The sequence below is a fragment of the Panthera leo genome, chromosome B3 (genome assembly GCF_018350215.1).
Source record: "Panthera leo isolate Ple1 chromosome B3, P.leo_Ple1_pat1.1, whole genome shotgun sequence".
Taxonomy (NCBI): Eukaryota; Metazoa; Chordata; class Mammalia; order Carnivora; family Felidae; genus Panthera; species Panthera leo.
Window position 1 is genome coordinate 45,529,189 of NC_056684.1, and position 24,475 is coordinate 45,553,663.

Consider the following 24,475-nt stretch of genomic DNA (forward strand, 5'->3'; position numbering starts at 1 on the left):
GATGTAAAATTATGCTGTTCAATTATTCACACATTTCCTATTCTCTATTATGACAGATAAATATTGTGAAGAACTCTAATTTTTGAATCAGAGCCTGTTAGCTTTGGTAGAATACTGAGGAGCTGCAGAGTACAGAGAGTGTCCTGGCTGGAATATCAAGTGACTTTTCAGTAACAGCCCCAATTCTGGACTTACCGGTACCTGTGGGGTGTGCAGGCCTACTCAGATCTGAGAGCCAATCCCGGTTTCACAGAGATGACAGAGGGAAGACTGTGTCTCATTTCCGTTCACTCTGTAATCCTTTTCTGATTCCTTCTCCTTCTCCTTCTTCTTTTCTTGTAAGTAATCCCTATACCCAATGTGGGGCTAAATCTCACGACCCCAGGACCAAGAGTTCCATGCTCCACCGACTGAGCCAGCCAGGCACCCCTCCAATTCATTCTTACTCCTATTTGCACAACTGTCCTTTATGAAACCTCTGCTCCCTTAGAAAATACCACCATTCCAAGACCTAACACAATAGCATGAGTTGAATTCAGGTAATTTCATACTTTTTCATGCTTGGATCACACCTGGAGTAATGATTATTTCTAGGTATCATACTTAAAATTTTTTTTTAATCTTTATTTATTTTTGAGAGAGAGACAGAGTGTGAACAGGGGAGGAGCAGGGAGAGACACACAGAAACCGAAGCAGGCTCCAGGCCCTGAGCTGTCAGCACAGAGCCCGACGCGGGACTCGAACCCATGAACCGCGAGATCATGACCTGAGCCAAAGTCGGACGCTCAACCGACTGAGCCACCCAGGTGCCCCGATAGGTATCATACTTTAAAAAACATTAATAAACAATAAGTATCCAGAAAATGGTGACAAGAATAGCTAAGATGCTGAAGATCCAGGTTAAACAAAGTCAAGGGGACTAAGGATATTTCACTTGGGGAAGATCTAAAAAAAAATCAAAATAGCTGTCCTATAAAATCTGAAGATCTAGCATATAGGAAGAAACCGGATCTTTGCATTACTCTAGAATATAGAATAAAGAATAACAGTAATGGCTTATAAAATAAGTGTGCATCTTAAATAAGTACATATAACTAGAGGCATGATCGCTGCATTAGTTAGGGGTCTCCGGAGAGAAGGGGGAGGGAGGGGAGGACAGAGTAGGGGAGGTAGAAGGAAGGTAGATTATATGGTATTGGCTCACATGACTAGATAGATATAAATGGTATTGGCTCACACAATTATGGAAGCTGACAAATCCTACAATCTCTAGTCTGCAAGCTAGACACCCAGGAAAGTCATTACTGTAGTTCCAAATCCAAAGACTGGTAGGTGAGAGACCCAGGAAAAGCCCATGTCTCAGTTTGAGTCTAAAGGCAAGAGAAAAACAGATGAGCAAGAAGAATTCTCATGAGAGACACCTTTTTTTTTGTTGTTTTTTTTTCTATTCAGGCCTTCAGCTGATTGGACAGGGTCCACCTACATTAGGAAAGGCAATCTGCTTTACACAATCTACAGATATGCAAATGTTAATCTCATCTAGAATCACCCCCACAGATATACCCAGAACGATGTTTGACCAAATGTCTGGGCGCTCCAGGGTACAGTTAAGTTGACACATAAAATTAACCATCACAGTAATCATCTAACAAGAATAGTGCAGAAAGAATTTCCCAATTACAGAAATACTTCGCTATCTCCCTCCCATAGGTTTCTTTTACTCAGATATCAGTGTAGAGAAGTTAAAGTTCTTCCACTACCCATTCCCCTGATGACTATGCTTGAGAACATAGGTCATTTTGCACACATGACTTTTCCATATGCTAAAATTTGGTTTAGGAGGGAAAAAACTAAATGTGCCTAGGAAGTTTGTAGTAGTAATTCTAATAACGCAATAGGACTCGTTTTACCTAACTGTAATAGGTTAAAGATGGCTATAATTTGCTGCCACTTCTATTAACAGGCATAGCTATCTCCCCTCCCCTTGAATCTGTACTAGCTCCAGGATGGCTTGCTTGCATGGCTGTTGATGGTGGGGTGGGGGGTGGGGAGGAGAGGTACTCTTGGCCAATAGCCAATAAAGAACCAAAGTTTCCTATCAACAGCCATGTGAATGAGCTAAGAAGCATATCACCCAGACAGGAAAGGCTTCAGATGACTGCGGCCCCAGCTATCATTTTGATTGTAACCTCACGAGAGACCCCTAGCCAGAAGTACCCAACTAAGCTGCTTCCAAATTCTGGATCCACAGAAACTAAGATGTTTGATGTTTAAGCCACTAAATTTAAATATTTCACAGCAATAGAGAATATAAAACTTTGGGGAGTGTGTGGCTAATAGTGAAGTGCTAAGAAGCCAGGTACACCATAAGAACTTATTCTCTGAGCAAATACTAATAGTATAGTAGTCTAGACAGCAGTTCAATAAAAGACATCCAATCCTTTTTATTTTTTTAAGTTTATTTACTTATTTTGAGAGAGAGCGAGCACAAGTGGGGCAAGGGCAGAGAGAGAAGGAGAATCCTGAGCAGCCTCCTCTCAATCAGTGCACAGGCCCGAGTCAGGGCATGAACCCACAATAGTGTGAGATGACAACCTGAGCCAAAATCAACCGTCAGATGCTTGACCAACTCAGCCACCCAGGCGTCCCTCATTCCTTTTTAAAGGCAGGCCAGGATGCAGGATGGGAGACATACCACATCTCTTCCAATTTCCTTGTCTGATGCTCTTCTTACATAGGCTCTTGAAAATGTAAAGAATAGATTCTCTAGGATAACAAGTTTGGAGCATCCCATATTATGAGAGAATTTCCACATATGTAAGAGGGGAAAGGGCAGGTCTTTGGGTCATCCTTGAACTGCCAGATCGGAAACTTCAGTGTCTTGAGTTATGCTACCAGTCACACAGGCAGTGGAAAAAATCAAGTTTTTTCTTTATGGAGCACAATGTATCAAATGATAATCTGCAGAATTCTACATTTTCCAAAGCTTTCCCCCTGCCCATGCATATATTTGAACATTACCACCAAAAGCAAAACTGGTTTAGCAGTTTGTACTCAAGATTCAGCATAGCCCACAGTGAAAATCAGTATTTAGTGAATCCAATTCATTCTCTGTAGTGATGATAAAGAATTAAGAGACATGCAATTTGTTGGGACTAATCAAAGTATTTCCTGGAAACCCATACCTTCCACATGCTCTCTCAGTGATAGCTATTAGCCTAAAAATAAGCCTAGAAGAGGCTGATATAGGCAACTCAGTGGTATGTGCTTAATTAACCTTTAATGGGCACCAGGTTGCTGCATAACATGATTTGGTGAGGAGAAAATTTAGGGGAGAATGAGAAATTCTAGTTGTTAATTTCTACATAAAATTTTCCTTTTGATCAGAGAGGGCAAGTGGTTTGATATCATTTGCCAACTCTGATCCACTGGCAATGGCTGCCTAAAATACAGCACTGGATGGTACTGATAGGCAACTGTGCCCCTGTTGTGACTGCAAGGCAAGGGAATAAGGCAAATGTGCCAGGAATCCTCTATCCTTTGAGTAGAATAAAAATTCCAATCAAAGTTCTAAAGAGGCTTGTTCTTTCCTATCTAGTAATTAGCTTCTTGGACTCTATAAGAGGAAGATTAGAGACAACACTGATCTACGGTTCAGCACCATGCTATGCTACCATTTGTTATCAAGGTCAAGGGGTAGTTGTTTTGGGTGGTACAGGTGGAATGCAGTGAGCACTGGGAGAACTTATATTCTTAATGTAAGTATACTACATTCAAAGCTCTTTGCCCTTGTTACCTCATTTAATTCTAATTAACAACCTAGTCTGTCTTATAGATGAGAAACATGAGGTTCAGAAAGCTTAAGTTGTTCAAAGCTGCACAATTCAAAGCCCTTGTCCATCTGACACGAAAACCTATATTCTTTTCACAACTCCAAAAATCATTTATGTGGCCTGTGAATTTGTACAGAATACACAGGACAAAGAGAAGATTGTGCCCAGTAAGCCTAACCACAAAATTGGTTAACATTTTTTTTCTTAGTTAACAAATAGTTGTTTTGGACATATGGTTGGCCCTTGGACAATATGGAGGTTAGACGCACTGACCACATAGACGAAAATCCATGTGTAATTTTTTACCCCCCCAAAACTTAACTACTAATAACCTACCGTTAACTTGAAGCCTTATTGATAACATAGTAGTAACACATATTTTATATGTCATATGTATTATATACTACATTACAGTAAAGCAAGAGAAAAGAAAATGTTAAGAATATCATAGGGGTGCCTGGGTGACTCAGTCGGTTGAGTGTCTGCCTTCGGCTCAGGTCATAAACTCGTGGTTGGTGAGTTCAAGCCCCACGTCAGGCTCTGTACTGACTGCTCACAACCTGGAGCCTGCTTCGGATTCTGTGTCTCCCTCTCTCTCTGCCTCTCTCCCACTCACACTATGTCTCTCTCTCTCAAATATAAAGATTAAAAAAAATTAAAAGAATATCATAAAGATTGGGGTGCCTGGGTGGCTCAGGTGGTTAAGTGTCCAACTCTGGGTTTTGTCTCAGGTCATGATCTCATGGTTCGTGAGATCAAGCCCTGCGTATGGGCTCTGTGCTAACAGCATCCCAATCTGCTTGGGATTCTCTCTTTCTCTGCCTCTCCCACACTGATGAGCACACTTTCTTTCTCAAAATAAATACACTTAAAAAAAATATATCATAAGGATAATAAAAAAATAACACAAGGAAGAGAAAATACATTTTATTGTACTGTACTTACTGAAAATACCCATGTATAAGTAAATGGGCTTGTGCAGTTCAAACCCGTGTTGTTCAAGGGTCAACTGTAATTTTTTTTTTTTTAACATTTATTCATTTTTGAAAGATAGAGACACAGCATGAGTGGGGGAGAGACAGAGAGAGACAGAGGGAGACACAGAAACTGAAGCAGGCTCCAGGCTCCTAGCTGTCAGCAAAGAGCTCGATGCGGGGCTCGAACCCACCGACCACGAGATCATGATCTGAGCTAAAGTAGGATGCTTAACCGACTGATCCACCCAGGTGCCCCTGTAACTCTTAATTCAAGAAAATTATTTAGAATGATTGAATCTATAACTGAGAGAAGACAGTTCAACCTTGATACATCCAATATTGTGACACATGAAGTCTTTTTTTTAAGATTTTTAAAAGTAACCTCTACACCTAATGTGGGGCTGAGACTCACAACCCCAAGATCAAGGGTCACATGCTCTAACAACTGAACCAACCAGGTGCCCCAGGAAGTCTTGAGTAAGTAAAAAACTCACTGTGTGGGGTGCCTGGGTGGCTCAGTAAGTTGGGCATCTGACTTGGGCTCAGGTCTTGAGGTTCGTGAGTTCGAGCCCCATGTCAGGCTCTGTGCAGACAGCTCAGAGCCCGGAGCCTACTTCGGATTCTGTGTCTCTCTCTCTCTCTCTCTCTCTCTGCCCCCTCCCCCGCTCATTCTCATTCTCTCTCTCTCTCTCGCAAAAATGAACTAAAAAATAAATAAATAAATAAATAAATAAATAAGTAAGTAAGTAAGTAAGTAAGTAAATAGTTATGCACGCTTTCATATGTTCACTCACAACTCTGGTTCCAATGACATTATTTTTATATAAGATTATGTTACTTGGCCACAATTTCTTCTATTTCCCATGGAGATTTTTGGAACTTAGCCTCCACAGTGGGAGAATGCTAAAGGTCTATTAAAATGGAGTAACTGAGGGGTGCCTGGGTGGCTCAGTCAATTAAGCGTCTTTTGGCTCAGGTCATGATCTCGAGGTTCATGAGTTCAAACCCCACGTTGGGCTCTGTGCTGACAGCTCAGAGCCTGGAGCCTGCCTCTGATTCTGTGTCTCCCTCTCTCCCTCTGCCCCCTCCCCCGCTCATTCTCATTCTCTCTCTCTCTCAAAAATAAATAAACATTAAAAAAAAATTCACTGTGTTTCCAGAGGAGTTGGAAGGTAAATTAGAAATCAGGATGTATTTTCTATGGAATTAAGCTATTCTCATTTGTGAAAAACTAATAGTGAAATGTTCAGTCTGTATTTTAATTTTAGTATTAACAAATGTTAGTTTTCTGTATGTCAAACTGTTATGGTTCAAATGATGAAGTGTTTTTAGCAGCTAAAATAAAGTCACCAGAGTAAGAAAAATGTTTCAAATATCAGTTTATCACTTGCATATTAACAACAATAAAAATAAGAATTTTCTGACAAAAGAATTTTAGTTCTAAAGTATTTGGACAGCTATCACTGAAATTTTCATTTTGACATAAGATGCAGCAGGATACGGAAGACACCAAAACAAAGCACAAAAGTTATATTAAAAATTATATTCTTCTTTACTTGGCTCATTACTAATCACATTTTCTGTAACTAATTGCAGTAGCTTACTAAGCTCCTGCATTAACAATCCAGGTTTATGCCACAAATACCTGTATTAAATAAACTTTAGGGTAATAATGCTCTATCCACATTAAAAAAAAAATCAGTAGCAATTATAAAACAGGTCAACAGGTAGTCGTGCATCTAAATCTGGTGTAATATTAAAAAATAGAGAAATCTATCTGTTCTTATGTTTTAGGGAACATCAAGAGGACTCAATTGTACAGAATTCTCCCCATCTATACTTCTTCCATCCTTGGCAATGACCCTGGGTTTTCTAGTGCCAAGTCCTACACCCATCGCAGGCTACTCAAAGATAGGCTACTTGCTCTCTTCCCCAGTAAGGTGGCAGGCATAGGCCACTGTCACTCTTTCTCTGTCTCCTTCCTCTGCCCTTCTACAACTACAGCCTATCATCAAGTATTCTTTTTAAAACAATGTTATTTTCTATCCAAATTTCTAAACCATAGTCCATCCTCCATCTCTACATAAAACTATGTCAAGGCATGTTTAAACTGACAATTACTACAGTGTAACATTACTAATACAAAAAAGGCAAATAGCCATAACTGAATACAAAAATTATGCAAATGTCGACTTGAGTGAAATCACTATTTTGAACTCCAAGATGTTTAATATAAACTTTTATAAAACTAATTATGAAACACAAAGACAATAGAAATATAAGTTATTTATTAATCAATCCACTTACAAAGCAGGTGGCTTAATGCAAGCTTATTGACATCTTCACATATGATCCATGGGAACATGTCTTCCACATACAGACAGTGACGTTACTGACTGATGCATTTGCAATCTGGGGCATATTAAGCATATTTAGACAAATAAAATTAGGCTATCCTGTATATGAAAGTATCTTGATAATATGCATCCTGAAGTGGATTAAAACTTTCTCCAAAGGAGAAATGTTAGTACGTTAACTTAACTTTATATTCTATATTATGCAGTAAATCTTAACTATAGAAATTAAAATTTTTAAATCAGTGATCGACTCTTGGTAATGTATGAAGTGGGCGTCTAAAACCAGAGCAACAGTAGGTTTGTGCCTCACAGTATCTGCAGATTTACTGTTTTCAAGTTTAAAGAGAAATAAAACAAGAGACATGTAGATTCAGCTGACTTTATTTATCTTTAAACTAATAAAATCCCTTAAAAGTGATCCTGGGACCTTTAGAAGTTCTATGAATGCATAGATACCTGCCAATGACCGCAATTCTAACTCCTGACTGAATGTGTTTATTACAAAATCAATGTTAAGCAGATATCATTACTGTAACGTGCTTAGCAGAAGACTGAACAAAATTCTACATGTCTTCTTCAATTTCCCTAAAATTTTGTTAAATCTGCAAGTATGTACAATCCAGCTAATTGAAATTAATATTTAGTGTTCATCAGAGCTGTTTCACAGCAGCAAAAACTGAATCAGGGAAATAAAGTTCTAAATGATGTAGGAAAAAGATAAATACAATCAGAACAGCAGTCTATATGTATGATATCAATATTCAACTCTATCTGCGTTGTGCTGAAAGGAAAAGGATACACCAAGAACATGTCTATTGATCACTCTGGTGATGTGAATACCACCTGCATCTGATTGAATATGGTTTGTATTCTGTTCCCAGTATTAAGGATGGTATTTAACTCAGAACTCCATATTGTAAATATACAGCAGCCATTTTGTCCTAATTAAGGAATGTCTTAATACACAATATTATCATTTTCTAGAGGATCTTTATACATTAAACTAAAGCACATGATTGATTAAATTAAAGGTTAGTAATGGATAAAAAAAATTCATAATTCTCAAGACCTGGTACTATGTAAAAAACAAAAAGACCACAAAATTCTACTTACTAAAGCAGCTAATCTTGCCTGCAAGTTTAGGGTCACAAGCCCATAATATGTGCAAAGAAATGCAATACAAGGAACCATGCAAAAATACAGTAAAATGATACAGGAAAAATGTCAAACCTAGAAAAAAAAAGCTTTTATAAATACATCAAACTCAACTGTATACATAAACTGTAGGTCTAGCATTAGTTGTACCATATAGCAGAGCCGCACTCTAAGTTCAAGGCTTCCAAATCTGCGCAGGTAAGTCACGCCATCTTTGGTTGACTGCAGTACCAGGAGGATGGGAATGAGAGGGAGGGCAAGAGTTCTGAGACATGGTGTCAACTTTCACTTGGCAGCTGGGCCTCAATGTCCACTCTGCATATGGGGCACTTCTTATTGGTGATCAACCACTGGTCAACACACACTTGGTGGAAAAGGTGCATACAGGGAAGGCGCCTATTATAGGCAAACAAAACAAAAAGCAAAAATTGCAAAAGTGAATTTCCTGACAACTACACGTAGCATTTATTTTCAAATAATGATAACATGTAATAATCCATGAGTGTTTTGTAGTTAGCAGGCATCTTCCCCTTTTGTAAAAAACAAACAAACAAACAAACACACAACACTTACACAGCCTCTCTAACAAGTTACACCTATATTAACACTTTGGACAATATAATGTATAAATGACCACAATAATTAACTGTCACAACTATGAAATCAAATTATATGTAATCTTTACAATTTTAAGAACAATTACACTGGCAATTATTCTGATTTGGTTTCTATACATGAACTGCCAACACAGAGGTTGGCAGTATGTTCCCTGTTACATAATACTGCAAATATACTTTTAATATCAAATCACTGCATTTATACGACACTTTAAAAATGTACTGCATTTAATTTTCTCTCAAAAACGTTAGAACTCATGTTGTAAATATAGCATGACATACTAATTAAGGAATGTCTTAATATGCAAATATCATTTTCTACCTAGATGATCTTTATACCTTAAACTTGAGTACCTCACTGAATAAAGGCTAATAATATTGTTTTCATGGGATAATTGTTATATCCACTTAATACTATGCTACTCCTTTAGAGGTAGGTTAATCTGTTTTGTAATATATTTGCATTATCAAACCATGTTGTATACTTTGAAATTAATACATTATATGTCAATCATATCTCAATAAAAAAATTAGTGGAAAAAATAAAAGTAGGTTAAGAAGTTAAGTGTACTACGCTAAGTTATCAATTAGAAACTAAGAAATAAAGCTTCCAGGCAATACAGGATAATATTAAATCTAAGTGAACAGTGAGATAAAAGTTACTGACTTAAAAGTGTCCATGTATACTTCCATCCACTGTTAAAAGAGTTGTCATACATTTTCAGACTTCCTAATATTTTATAAAATTAGTAGCTAAAAAGAAGCGTTCCAATTACTGCTTGAACAGGATTGTCAGTGCTGTGAAAACAACTGCCTTCCATATTTATAAACCTTCATTGGAAATCCAGTGTTCTAAAATATCCTTACATGTGGTATGGTAGCCAATTGTTCATAATATTTTTTCTGTCTCTGCCAACTAAAGAAATATGATAAAGTTATCCTTATAAATTAGGGCAACAATATCATCATACAGTTCTGTTATATATGTTTCAGAACTTGTTTCATATGGCATTATGTTACGTTAGAAAAAAACACAATAGGAATAAAACAATTACTCAAGAGATTATAAAAAGAAAACGCCTAAAATTAACAATGGGTTAGCACAGTAACATTTCTAAACTGTGCAGCTGCAAAAAGAGAATTGTCCTATAAGCTGAGGGGAAATTTTAGGGCAAACCTAATTTACAAAAGATGCTGTAAGACAAACCGCATGCAGCTAATCTGGACTGCCCTCTTTAAGATTTGGAGAATACATTAATTTACCTGCTTTAGCCTCCAAAGCCTCCAAATTCTCCTTTCTGCAAGATTTACAGAAGACAATTTGACCACAAAATTTCCCTGGCCAAATCCTGGTGTGCTGTGTATTTCCCATTCCCATCCCTTTGTTGGTCATACAGAGACTCTCATCTTTCTATTCTTCCACTCACTAGAAGGGAATTCTACACTTCAGATACTGATAACAGGATATGCAAGCAGTAATCTTTATTTGGTTTCTCGTCTACTTTCAAATCAAATCTCTCGTACAGTTCTGACAACACATTTTTAGATAATTAATGTCTAGTTACCTCACATCTTCACCTTCCTCTAAAATAGACAAACAGATAGTACATTTTTCCTCTGTGTCTTCCTCAGTCCCTTCTTCCCCATCTTGTTTGCAGTGCAGTTTCCTCTGTGAGAACCAATCAGTTGTTACCTTATTAGTAGAGATGACATTATTGAACAACTGAGTAAAGTCTGTGTTTATTTGAAAAACAAAAACAAAACAAAACCACACATTCACACCCACAACTTATTTCCCAGGTACAGCTGTCACGAATTAATGGATGAATTAAGTGACTACCACCACCTGTTCTTTTAAGACCTTTAAATAGCATGAAAAGCAAAATCAAATGTAACAGAAACTCATTAGTTTGAATTCACTAGTTTCTATTATTTGTAATCCACAATTAGGAGGACATACAACATGAACTCTATTTTTGTCCCATCATGAATACAGTTAAATGAACTTTATCTTACTAATGAATGGTTCAAATAATATCCAAATAAATTATTGCTAATTATACTCATTAGCTTACATAGTTGAAAGGACTTAAATTTAATGGTAACACCTCACTAATACTCCTGGAAAACAGACAAAAACTACAAAGGCAGCAATTTTCATACTTTATTATTCTCTGTATATCACAGGACATTATTGCTTGTTGAAAGAAACTTATTTAATATGTCTGCACTTTAACTTCTAGATAGACTACTACAAAAGGAGGGTAGAATATAAAAAATGTGTATCAATTAAATGTGCACATAAGTGACAGGCTCAATAATGGTATTGCCATATGATGAAGTTTTGTATAAGCTCTTAAAAAAGAATATGAGTGACTTGTGAGGGCTGAAAGAGAAGGAAAAGAAAATGTGCAAAACTGTATGCATACCATCCACTTTGTGTTATTTCTGAAGGAGAAAGGAAAAACACATACATATGCACGTTATTGCAAATGCATACAAATATCTGGAACATTACCTAAGAAATCCTTAACTATGATTTTTCTTCTGGGAAGGAAGACTGGAGACAGCAGGGTAAGAAACTTCAAGTGTATATTTTTAGGCTTTCAATTAAAAAAATGTTTTTTCTTTAATGTTTATTTTTGAAAGAGAGAGAGAGAGAGAGAGAGAGAGAGAGAGGGAGGAGAGGGAGAAAACAAGTGGGGGAGGGCAGAGAGAGAGAGGGAGATACAGAATCCAAAGCAGGCTCCAGGCTCTGAGCTGTCCACACAGAGTGCAATGCAGGGCTCAAACTCCCAAACTGCCAGACCATGATCTGAGCCGAACTCAGACGCTTAACCGACTGAACCACCCAGGTGCCCCAGGCTTTCAATTTTTTAAAAAACTATGTATGTGTTGTTTTGGTAATAAATAATAGGGTTGCTAGATTCCACAATCTCCAAAAAGGTCCATAATATTAAACTGTATGCATTTCAATAATAATATAGACACTTCATAGAATAAATTCTTACCTTTTTGTATTTATGTGGATATGTACATCTTTCAATTGTCCCCTGGGATGCACCACGATTCACATTTCCTAATCTTTCTTCCAAATGAATCAGTTCCTGAAGGTAAGGGACAATTAGTATTAAAAACCAGGATGATTATTTCTTGAACAGCACTGTCAATATTGTAAAAGCAATGAAGTCCCATATTTATAAACCTGCAATATAAATACAGTGTTCAAAAAGCCATATATGGTAAGGCAAATCGTCTGTAATTCTTTTCTCAGCCAACTGAAGTGGTATGGCAAAGTTATCTTTACGGATTAGGGCAACATATTACTACAAGGTACTGTATGAGTCAGTTAAGTATGAATGCCAGAAGAAGATGAAATCATTGTAGTAAAATAGGGAAACAAATGAAACAATAGTTTACTGACTCCAACTTCCAAAGTGACATGAAGAAACAAAACAAAATTTCAAATATATTCAAATAATTTGTTTTTCCTGAAAATTCAAACAAGATAGTTAGCTACAAACCAAATTACTTGGGTTTTTTTCCTCCAATAATGTTTCTCTAAAAATGAGCTTAGTCAAAAGCAGTAAGTTTCCCCCACCCCAAATTTAATGGTATAGCTCTTTATCTGACATTTATATTTATTTAATTAATAAATACCTATACTCTTTTATATTAGGTATTTTCATTTATTCATCTTTAACTTTTGGGTACTTTTTGATACCAAGATAAATATCGCTTATAAATCTTTCTGTGATAACCCCCAGAAGTAGTATCAACAATTCAGATCCCCAGCCACCATGGCAATCCTATTCAACTGTGAATACTAAGAATACATACATCATATATTCTCTATCTACATTAAAGAGAGTACTAAAGATACCGTTGCAAATTATCTCATTAATTTTATTACACACCTCAAAATTTCCCCTGAAAGGACCTCTGAATGATGTTCCATCCAATCCTGATGAAATGTAACGAATATGAGGGTAGCCTGCCATGTCAGGAACCTATTTTAATAGAAGAGATAGGCTAAATCAAGTTAAGAGTAGGCTCAAGTTTTAACACACTAAATAATTGAGACACAATTCTCTCCATTCGGCTAGTCACAAAATTGAACTTCAGTAAGTATATATAACTGCAAGTTTGCGCTCTGTAAAAGGATTAAGTTCCTCTTCAAATATAATCTCGTAAGGTAACACTTAAAATACAATAAAAACACAAACAAAACAAGAATAGCTGTTCCATGATAACAAATTGTTTTAATAAATTGTTTTATTTTGCACAGACTCCTAAATAGAAAATACCCAAAGTTAAGACTGCTGCTCTTAGTAGCCTAAAAGCATAAAGACTAAAACCTTCGTAAAATTTTGTCACTTTCAGAGAACTTTATTAAATCATAGTAAGAAATCAAAATGCACAAAATTTTCCAATGAAACTTATTTCCCTTACTCTAACTTCCTAACGGCAATAGGTACCCTACTCCTTTTTTTGTTTGGTTCTGTTAGTGAAAGTTATTTTTTTTAATGTTTTATTTTATTTTTGAAAGAGAGAGAGAGAGAGAGTACAGAGAAAGGCAAAGGGAGAGAGGGGGACAAAGGATCCAAAGTGGGCTCTATGCTGACAGCAGCAAGCCCAATGTGGGGCTCGAACTTACAAACCATGAGACCATAACCTGAGCCAAAGTCAGACCTCAACCAACTGAGCCCACCCAGGTGCCCCTGTTAATCAAAGTTTTAATAGTGTTTTCTGATTCTTCTGTTAGGTGTACTCAATCCTCATTATTCATGGATCCCTTGTGAATTTGCCTATTTGATAAAATTTATTTGTAACTCCAAAATTAATACCCGTGCTCTCTCAATCATTTGTGGACATGCACAGCAGCAAAAAACTCGAGTTGTCCCGTTTCCATCTAGGGTAGAACAAGGCTCTGCCTGTTTCTTTCAGCTCTTATACTATAAACATGGATCTTTTTTGCGGTCTATTTAGTGCCGTGCTTTCCACATTTTTGTGCTTTTTACTGGTGACTTTGCTGTTCAAAATGGCCACAAGCATAATGCTTAAATGCTGACTAGTGCAAGAAGGCTTCAATATGCCTTACGGACAAAACGAGCGTAGATAAGCTTCATTCAGGCATGAGTTTTGCTGGCCCATGAGCTCAATGTTAACAACTCAATAATATATAATATAATAATAATAATGGTATCAGGACACCTGATACTTTGATGTCCAAAATGGACATCAAAACAAGATTATATATTGACTGGCTGTTGTTAGCAGATCAACACTGTGACCAGATGCTTGCAGTAACCTAAACTTGCATTTACCACAAGAAAAATGGCTCTATAGTTGTTACTTCCTCAGTGTTTGCACAACTTTACAGAATGTAACTACCGTGCTTAACAAGAGTAGACTGGGGCGCCTGGGTGGCTCAATTGGGTAATTGTCCGACTTCGGCTCAGGTCATGATCTCGCACTTTGGAAGTTCGAGACCCATGTCGGGCTCTGTGCTGACAGCTCAGAGCCTGGAGCCGGTTTCAGACTCTGTGTCTCCCTCTCTCTCTGCCCCTCCCCAGCTCACACTCTGACTCTTGCTCTCTCAAAAATAAACAAACATTTAAAAAGTTAAAAAAAAAAAAAAAAAGAGTAGACTGTATTAGGAAAGGGAGATTCTAGGACAGAGTACTGTTCTTCCATCTTTATGTTTTTTTAAGTTTACTCATTTATTTTGAGAGAGAAAGATAGAGAGTACGATGAGGGGGAGGAGCGGCAGAGAGAGAGAGACACAGAGAGAGACAAAATCCCTAGCAGGTTCCGTGCTGTCAGCTCAGAGTCCGACATGGGGCTCAATCTCACCAACCGCGAGATTATGACCTGAGCCAAAATCAACAGCTGGACGTTCAAATGACTGAGCCACTGAGGGGCCCCAATTCTTTCATCTTTATAAAATCTCCAATATTATTTTTTAGTGAGCTTCCACTGAATCACAACATGCTTTTAGCAAGTTTATAGCTTTAAAAGACAATTCATACATGGTAAAGAATTTAAAATAAGCAATAACTTTTAACCGTCAAATAGATTATTTAAATATCTGCAACTTTCCTTATGATCAAAATCAATACTACTCACCTCTCGGCAGATAACCCAACCTCCTACACATCTCCAAGGAAAATAAAAAATCAGAAAGGAACTCCTGCCCCTCAAATTACTTAAACCTGCTCTTACCCTATACCCCTCCCTTAGTCTCCTTTGTTCCTGAGTCCCAGTTTCTTGCGGGGGGGGGGGGGGGGGCAGCTGTAGCTGTTATTGTTGAGTGACCCCCATGCCTAAGATCTTTAAATACCAACTTACTCAGAGTTCCTTGTGCTTATGTTGTTTGACAGCTCTTTATATGCTATAACCACTGTAAAGTACTACTCCCAACTCCAAAGTCTAAATCGCAGGTATGATAGAGCATCCTGGAAACCATTCCTGCAGTGTCTTTACCCTCACAAAACAAAACAGCTCCCTAGTCTATACCACTTTTATAACCAGTAGGTATCATGAATAGCAAATTCAATCTATCTTTGCTGAACTTGTTCTGTAGAACTCAAATTGGTACTGACAAGATCTGAGTCTGTTCAAATCAGAGAATTAGTAAAGTCCTTCTGCAGATCAGAAAATAAAGAATGAATGCATCATAACCGAACCATTAGCAGTTATGACAAAATAAAGCATATGTCCTAGTGACAGTGGAAAGACTGTCATCTTGGTATAAAAGAAAAATCTTGGTCATTTTTTATGTTAAGAAGAGTACATTTCACAATGCAAATACAAATACAGATTTCAATATATCTAGTTTTTATGGCACAATTTCAGTCTAATAATTCTCAAATTCTATTAAAACACCGATATCAATTCAGAATATTTTTAAAAATTTCCAACAAAATATTTAACTTTTCTTAGAAAAGAATACTTTTAGAAGGAGAATAGGTGAGAATTCTGATATTTTCCTCCTTTACCATTAAAGGAAGAGCTCCTAGTTGTAAGTGGTGAAGTCGAGGTGGCGCATGGTAATGGGCCAAGTGAGGGTGCAGCGCTCCAGGCGTGTAAGTGGCCGCAGTCACTCCAGCTTCAATCCCCAGCTCCCTGACGAAGGAGGAGAACACTTTAACGTTTAGCCATCTTTAGAGTGTCTTGATTATCAACAGAAACGGGGGAGCGTGTTTGCATTTTTTAGAGTAATCTAAAGTTTCTTAACTGACACAGCTGAGAAAAAGATAATTTACCCCCAACACTTAACTATTCAGCAATTAAAACTCAAAAATTCAGTTCTGTGACTATGAGAAGCAAAGCATTTGTACTCAGTTTCACATCCTACAAAGGAAGGAAATATTCAACGAATTACCCTTAAGGTTCCTTCCAATCTAAAAGTCTGAATCTACTTGAGGACCATACAAAATATAGGGTTTAGTTTTCTGGTTTATATGAATGTTACAGATGCTCCCAGGACTTGTGTTTGTTGGACAATGTCTCTGGGTTACTGTCAACAGGAAAATTAGAAGAACCAACATTTCTATACCTTTTAAAGCAAGGTCAAACAAAATTCTAGAAAGAGTAAAATTGGTAAATGCCAAATTTTCATTTATTGTTTCTCATTTTATGTTTTGCCTCAAACGTCATTGTGGACCAAGATCTCAATGACTGCCTACAGACAATGGATTCAGAAAGAAAAATTAATGCAAATCTGCTTCCATTTCTCTAAAAAAGACCACACTCCTAGGAGGATGCAGGCTCCATTTCCCTTGTCAATAAGCAGGGGTTGGTGGTGGTAAAGCAGATCTGAGTACAAAGGTGGTGGTGAGGGGGGTGGATAAGGAAGTTGTGAGAGTAAGATCCATTTAGGGAGTTAACTTTAATGGCAGATACTTCCGAAAAACAATTAACAAAAAAGCTCTACTCTCATTTGACATGGTTCTCTGACCCAGAACTCAAGTTCCTCTTTCCACTCCAAGTTTCTATAACTTGCCCAGAGACAGTGCCTCACAGCTAAGCTAGAATTCAGCCTCTCCACATCACCATTCTGTATGACATTCCACTACAAAGCATCTGTTCTGATAGTTTTACCACAGGCTCCTGAGCGTAACTTTGAAATAAACATGATACTGACCAGGCAGATCTCTCTGGAGCCTGTCGAGGATGTGAGGACATAGTCTGAGGCACATGAATATGATGCCCATGACCATAGTTTGGGTGCATCCTATGTGGATGGGGTGGGGGCCGTTCATGTGCCCGCCTGGAAACACAGAACACAAAAAGACCACTGGAAATAATTGAATAATTGGTTATTTCTTAATGTAGAAAAAAAAAAATCTAGTATTATTACAAACATCTATGAATCAGTCATAAATTTACTTCTATAACAATATATTATAAAAATATAAAATAATCTATTGATTAATAAATCAAGACACCCTAACCCCACAAATCTCAATGCTCATTTATTACAATGTCTCCAATTCAAATATCCTCCAAGGAAAAATTTTAACATTATCTTGTATGCTTTCCCTACAGCAGATATTTTACACAGAGTAACAGGAAATGAGTAGAAACAGAATTTTAAAAATTAAACACCCTAGCAAATGCTGCAGGCACAAAATAAGGGAGGAAAATGGAAACTTTTATTTTGCTTTGCTTTTATACTGTAATGACATTTACCCATTTTAATGACTAAAACTTACTTTAAGAGAAAAAACTTTTAACCTTGTGCACTGTTTTCAAACACATGCAAATACATGTTAACACATCTGGGAAACGGAGATTAACTCCATTCACATCTTTATTCTGTATCCCAGATTATTATATTCTCTTCGTCTAAAGTCAGCCACATTTATAAATGTAAATAGTCATAAAATTTTAAACAAAAGATTCCAAGTATTCATTTTTATAGTCTAATTCTTATTTTCTACCACTTTCTAACATATTTACAGGTTTTCATGTGTAAGCTTAATGATTTAAAATGTAATTTTTTCTAGATACTGGAAGATACGAATTTTAAATTGCCAACTTTTAATAGAAAGAGTTACTATATTAGCATGCCAGTAATAAATAGCCAGAGATTCTGGAAATAACCTTACATAACTAAAGAAAGAATTTATACATGTGGTAGATTAATTAGATCAAGAATTCTGCAAACAAACAAAAAAGGAAAGCGTTTTTGCAAACATATTCTGAAAAGGGCCAAATGGTAAATATTGCTGGCTGTTTAGGCTGTATGGCCTCTATTTCAACTACTCAATTTAGTCTTTGTGGTGTGAAAGAACACACAGACAATATATAAATGAACAAGCATAGCTGTTGACCTATAAAACTCTATTTACAAAAACAGGCAAGCAGAATTAGAGCAATACAGTTTGCTACCATGAATTAGAAAATCATATCCCGACTTTTTAAAAGAAAACAAAAAGTGCATTTATATATAGTCTTTTCATGATGTTTGGAGAGTACAATACTTTAATATTTAAATTTATAAATAAACAGGTAAAGAATACTATTTTTTCAATGTCAGTTGTTGAAAATTCTACTAGTACTCTTCTTCCCTCTGGAATAAATCAAATTAAGTCTTGACAACTTTATATGTTGTTCCTCAGGATCATCAATTTTAACATGAATCTTTACCATGTGATATTGAAGAAACCGACAAGAGACTGGTTTACAAAAATAAATGACCCTGGGTCATACCCTGAAAATGGTTTGATTTCTTTAAGTAGCCTGATATTGACTTGTTTTGTCAAGCTACCTACAACTCAGGACAAGAAAAAGGAAGATTCTAGTTAGTAAAGAATAATTTCCTAGTGAGCTGAGGATTCAGCATAGTTACATCACTTCTAAAGATTTTAGTTTTAAAAACTAACAGCAATAGAAGGAAGAGGAACACAGCGTGATCGTCTTTTAGAAAACAGAAAACATACGTTGGATGCTGCATCATCCTCCTCCTTTGAACTTCCATCCTCTGCATCACTTCATGAGGATGCAGTCTCTGTGCTGCAGGTGCCGCGGCTGGGATGTGGTGTGAGATTGGCTGGTGTGGGGGAGGAAGATGCTGAGGGATTGGTGCAGCTGTACTGGCTAAATGAGTCGGGGGTGGGGGTGCCACAGGGTGAGATGTTGCATGAGAAGATATCTGAGAATGGAAAGCATGTACAGGATGAGGAATAACATAATCCACTTGAGGTGGAGGCTGAGTCTGAGGAGGAGGGTTTCCATGAGAGTGGGGACAGGCAGAGGCTTGATGATGAAGTGGTCTTGTCAAGGAGGCATCTGTAAAAAAAATGTAGGCACCATGCAGTTGAGCATATATTGCTGTTACATATTCCTTTTGTAGTTTACAAACGTATTAGTACACGTTTAATTTTTATGGATACTGTATCAATGCTTGAGTCTGCTCAATTCTGCTTTACAACCTGCTTTCTTCTTTGAATAATCTTAGGTATCTTCTCATGTCAGTATATATAGCTTCTCATGTCAATATATCACAGCTTCACAGCATTCTATTATAGGGATACACCAACATTTATTAGAGAAATCGCCATTGATAAAAATGGGAAACCCAACACTAAACATCTGTGTGTATGACACCTCTTGTACTCTTTCATACATATATGCACGAGTGCATGTGCACACGCGCGTGCACACACACACACACACACTACTCACGGTTTTTGTAGCATAAATTCCTATAAATAGTTCTTAGTCTGAGAAAATCTTTTAAAACTCAGATATCAGTCAACAAAATACCCTTCCCAAAAGGTTACTATAATTAATATTTCAGTGAACAGCATACAAGAATACCTGAAACCCTATACTACTAATTTTTTTTAATGACAATCAGAGAAAAATCTTATATTTATTAACCACTTATATTTCTTCCCAGAATATCTATTCATATTCTTAGGCTATCATTCGCCTTTTTCTCAATGATTTACAAGTATTCTTTGTATACATGGAAAGTTTGTCATAATAAGGTATAAACATTTTTCCAAATTGTCTTCTGTTAATTTTGTTTTACCATATATGCAAGTTTTTTGCTTTTGTCAAATGTAGAATTGACACTTTCACAAATATGTAAATCTTGCTTTCCTTTATGATTACTAGTTATAGAGCACTACAAAGAGAAAAGGAACTTGAGGGTTCTTCTGGACAAGACTGCAAAGATATTCTTTTATTGCTGCTCTTCTCTCTCCCTGCCCCAGGCCACTTTTCCTGAGCTATAGTAAGAAGATGAAGGGGCATATTTGCAAAGAACCTGAAATGGAAATTAGCCTTAATAAAGATGGTTTCCCCCATTTCTTCGTTATGTTTCAAAGTGGCTGCTGAAAAGTCCCTCTGAAGAATACACATCTCTCTTACTGGAGGAGATATGCATCTTTTTGAGGTCTAAAAATATGTTTGTTTCTTCCTTGGATTTCAGCCTCAATTTCACTGTATTTGGAAGATTTTCTTGGAGTCTGGTATGGAAGTATAGCCATTCTCTAGTTTCATGACAGAAGAATTACCCTGAATTTTAATCCTTTTGATTCACCATTTGTTCAGCATGAATGAATAGGTAAGCATGAACTCATTTCAACCACATTTTCAAAGGACACCTTACTAGCATGTATTTAAAGGAATTTTTAAGTGATTTTTTAAATATCATGTTTTCAAATCTAGGCTTTACTCCAAGCCTCCAAACTCAGTACCTGGGCATAAAAAAAGAAGTCGCTATGTTTTACCATTGTTAGCTATCTTTCCTCAAATTCAGAGCATTTTTTCCAGTTTCAATTCAAAGTTTTCAATTTCTATAGTCATTAGGCAAGAAATAATATTGACAAATATTACAAAATTTTAAAGTTTTGTTTCAGAATGAATCAATTTATTTAACTCTTCAGCAATCATTTCATTTTTCAGCTTTATTGAGATATGATTAACAAATACAATTATATATATTTAAAGTGTACAATGATGATTTGACATACATATACTTTGTGAAATGATTACCACAATCAGGTTCATTAACACATCCATTACCTCACAAGTTACCATCTTTTGTGTGTGTCTGGTGAAAGTTCAGCCATTACTATAATTCACTATATATTCCAAACAAAACAGATTGCTAACCACTGTAGAAAGGTGACATTCTGCATTCCCACAGACCATTTCCCTTCCTTCTCTATTTTATGTGTTCTTGACAGTTAAAAAAAAAAGTTCTTGATATTGTTTCCTGAAAGTTCAACATGTCACTTTGACCCAGCAGCAATTGCACTCCTAGAAGTTACCCTACAGACTAAAAAACTACAATGTGATCATCAACAGAGAACTGATTTAATATACAATGGGATATTATGAGGGTATTGAGAATAGCAACCTAGATTTTTATGTGCTAATATGGAAAAAAATCTAAGATGGACTATTAAAATATTTTTAAAAATGAAAAAAAAAAACCAACAAACAGAGGCAAATAATATGTTATGATCCCACTTTTTTTTTTAAAGGAGAGACATATATATACTTTTGTGTGTACAAAGAAAACTTCTGAAAGGTTTTATAAGCTACAATTAGCAATAATTGTGCCTCGGATAAACCTCATTGGCTACGATACTGCCACTGTGCAAAGCTAGGTTTTATAAGCTACAAACAGTTGTCACCTTCGATGTATCAAGATAAGTGGTATGTGAGAAGGGCCGTTAACTTCTCATTTATGTCATTCTGTAGTTTGAACTTCTTACGATGTAAAGAAAGTTACTTTTATAATAAAAGTAAAACAAATTTAAATCTGAAACACTTCTTTATTAGGGCAAAATAGGTTCCCTTTAAATTGCTAAATATATTATTTTTTGGGAGGGGGAAGAAAACCACACATTTTGAGTTCCTAATAAAAGACAATCAATTAAAGATAAATATCAATAGGTATCACAAAACAGCCTGTACATTATACCAGTGCTCATACATAGAATTTGCTCATTGGTCAATACTATGCAAAAACTGTTTCAAAACCTGTTTTCTAACTTATACTGTACATCTTAAGTTGTATTATTGAAAAGGTAAATGATATATCACCAGGTTTCACTGTACAAATTCTGGATTGACTCCAGCTGTGTGTGCAAAACCCAGATTTTTAAAATTATTGGAATGGAAGAAGAAGTCTAATGAGATATGTAACTGAAAATTATCCCTTGCATGTAATCAGAACAAAAGCAAATGTTCTTGCCAACTTCCTAATTTACTCCTGGCAGTGAATTTTCATTGTTTGTTTGTTTTTTTTAAACCAAAGTATCTATTAAGTTTCCATTTGATTATTAGCCTGTAATATAACAAAGTAGTAAATATGTGTTGCACAGCCTAAGAGTATCTCTCATTTCTTATGATACTCAGATACCACACAGATTTCAATTTCTTCAGAAAAGCCACATTTGGCTGTATTAATTGCCTGCATCAAATGAATACAGAAATCTTTTTGCATTTGGCCAAGCTTTCTGTGCAGGTGTTCTCTCATATGCCTCAGCTGACCCTCAGAATTTTTAGTCAAAACTCACTTTCCTGTGCCTAGCAACAACTACTGAACTTTCAAATTGCCAGTTATTCCTAAAGGATAAATCTCAATCTCTTAAAATTTCCTTTCATAGGAATCTAAGGTGCCATTCAATGTACTTCAATTTCATGTATTAAAATGAAAATATTAAAATGTAAGAGACAAAATATAATACTTTTATTTCCTTGATGTTTTTAAACAACACCTGTTCTATTTAACTTAGAAGATTGTTTTGGGAATGCGGGGTGAAGAAAGAATGAAATGGAAAAAAATACACCCCAGTCTCAGGCCAAGGATATACCAAAAATGTACCAATTAGGATTAATGAAAGGTTATTTCATGGAGGAATGTACAATGGTTCATTTATAGGCCTCTAAGTTCTTTGCCTGTTAAGTTTATACTTACAAGGAGGTGGCATATAATGTCGACATGATGACAGTGAGGCTTGTGGAGGGGGCTGGGGCTGGGGCTGCGCAACCATGCTTGATCCATAGCCGTCTATGGATAATGGCTGACTCGGGGCAGCAGCAGCAGCCTGATGGCCAAAGATTGCAGCTCGGGAAGAAGAAACAGGGCAGCAGGGGTCAAATGCAGACGCTCCATGAAAACCACCACTTCCATGACTTCTGATACCATTGTTGCTCAGGTCTACTGGCAATGCCTGCTGTATAAAGAGGAACTGTATTTTATTTTTCTAAAGTTTGGTCCAAACACTGTTTCATGTTATATTATAGAAGTATTCCAAATGCAAACCAGAAAAATAGAATCTCTGAATTAAAAATTTCAAAATGGTGAAATTTTTAGTATGAAGACCTATTCAGTACAAAAAAAAAAAAAAAAAATACTATGTACATCCTGGATTGTAAAAACTGTAGTGGTTATATCAGTTTTTAAAACTCAAGCATAGGATCACGATACAAGATAAACAAAAATTAATTAATATATTATTTTAAGGTCTATTTCTCTTCCATCCTCTAGATCTTAGAAGAGAAATAAACTTTAAAATAATACATCCATATTCTTCTTTACCCTCAAATTTTGATTATTAATTTAGGACTCCTTTGGAAAACATAAAACCACACCAATGAAGATTAAGGATTCTAGGTAAAAGCTTGTCTGTCCTATTTCTGAACTGTGTATAGCAAGCACTCAACTAAAACTCTAATAACGCAAACATTATCCAAGACAATAAAGGGTGCAAGATTATTCAAGATGAACTGTGAGCCAGCTACGCCTCATAACCTTTTCATTTACTAAAAAATTAAAAATACGATTTAAGACAAGTCCCTTTACTAAGCTGACAAATAAACCAGACTCTAGATTCCATGTCTATTCACCAGTAATTAAGTTTTTCCCCCAAAGCATTTTGAAAAGTCCTAAGAAAAACACTTCACTTGATCACAATCTACTCTAGGGCAGATTACAAAAACCAAACTGTCCCTTTGTATTCTTAAATAATTTATTTTTAACGTTTATTTATTTTGAGACAGAGAGAGACAGAGCATGAACGGGGGAGGGGCAGAGAGAGAGGGAGACACAGAATCGGAAGCAGGCTCCAGGCTCTGAGCCATCAGCCGAGAGCCCGACACGGGGCTCGAACTCACGGACCGCGGGATCGTGACCCGAGCTGAAGTCGGACGCTTAACCGACTGAGCCACCCAGGCACCCCAATTCTTAAGTAATTTAAATACAAGTTTTTAGTGTTGAGTATAGCTGTAATTTTAAAAATGTAATTAAAGGGGCACCTGGGTGGCTCGGTTGGTTAAGCATCCGACTTCGGCTCAGGTCATGATCTCACGGTCCGTGAGTTCGAGCCCCGTGTCGGGCTCTGTGCTGACTGCTCAGAGCCTGGAGCCTGTTTCAGATTCTGTGTCTCCCTCTCTCTCTGCCCCTCCCCTGTTCATGCTCTGTCTCTCTCTGTCTCAAAAATAAATAAACGTTAAAATTTAAAATAAATAAATAAATAAATAAATAAATAAAATGTAATTAA

General features: G+C 36.5%; 1 protein-coding gene and 1 non-coding gene across 11 annotated transcripts in view; both read right to left on the reverse strand.

The window, feature by feature from the left end:
• Positions 1-6,172: 6,172 nt before the first annotated feature.
• Positions 6,173-24,475, reverse strand: part of RNF111 (ring finger protein 111) — a 126,928-nt gene continuing 108,625 nt past the window's right edge. For 5 of the 10 annotated variants that reach the window (XM_042941885.1, XM_042941883.1, XM_042941886.1 and 2 more), the window contains exons 7-14: positions 22,891-23,149; positions 18,890-19,238; positions 17,089-17,241; positions 15,941-16,067; positions 12,857-12,949; positions 11,951-12,046; positions 10,505-10,632; positions 6,173-8,718 (exon numbers count right to left, since the gene is read on the reverse strand). In XM_042941885.1, the coding sequence (XP_042797819.1) occupies positions 8,601-8,718; positions 10,505-10,632; positions 11,951-12,046; positions 12,857-12,949; positions 15,941-16,067; positions 17,089-17,241; positions 18,890-19,238; positions 22,891-23,149 (1,323 nt within the window). In that variant the 3' untranslated portion in view covers positions 6,173-8,600. The remainder of the gene's footprint in view (positions 8,719-10,504; positions 10,633-11,950; positions 12,047-12,856; positions 12,950-15,940; positions 16,068-17,088; positions 17,242-18,889; positions 19,239-22,890; positions 23,150-24,475) is intronic. The other 5 variants (XM_042941892.1, XM_042941888.1, XM_042941891.1 and 2 more) reach the window with 5 other exon arrangements.
• LOC122223249 lies at positions 21,429-21,572 on the reverse strand. The gene has a single exon (XR_006204139.1). It is a non-coding gene; the product is annotated as a U4 spliceosomal RNA (small nuclear RNA).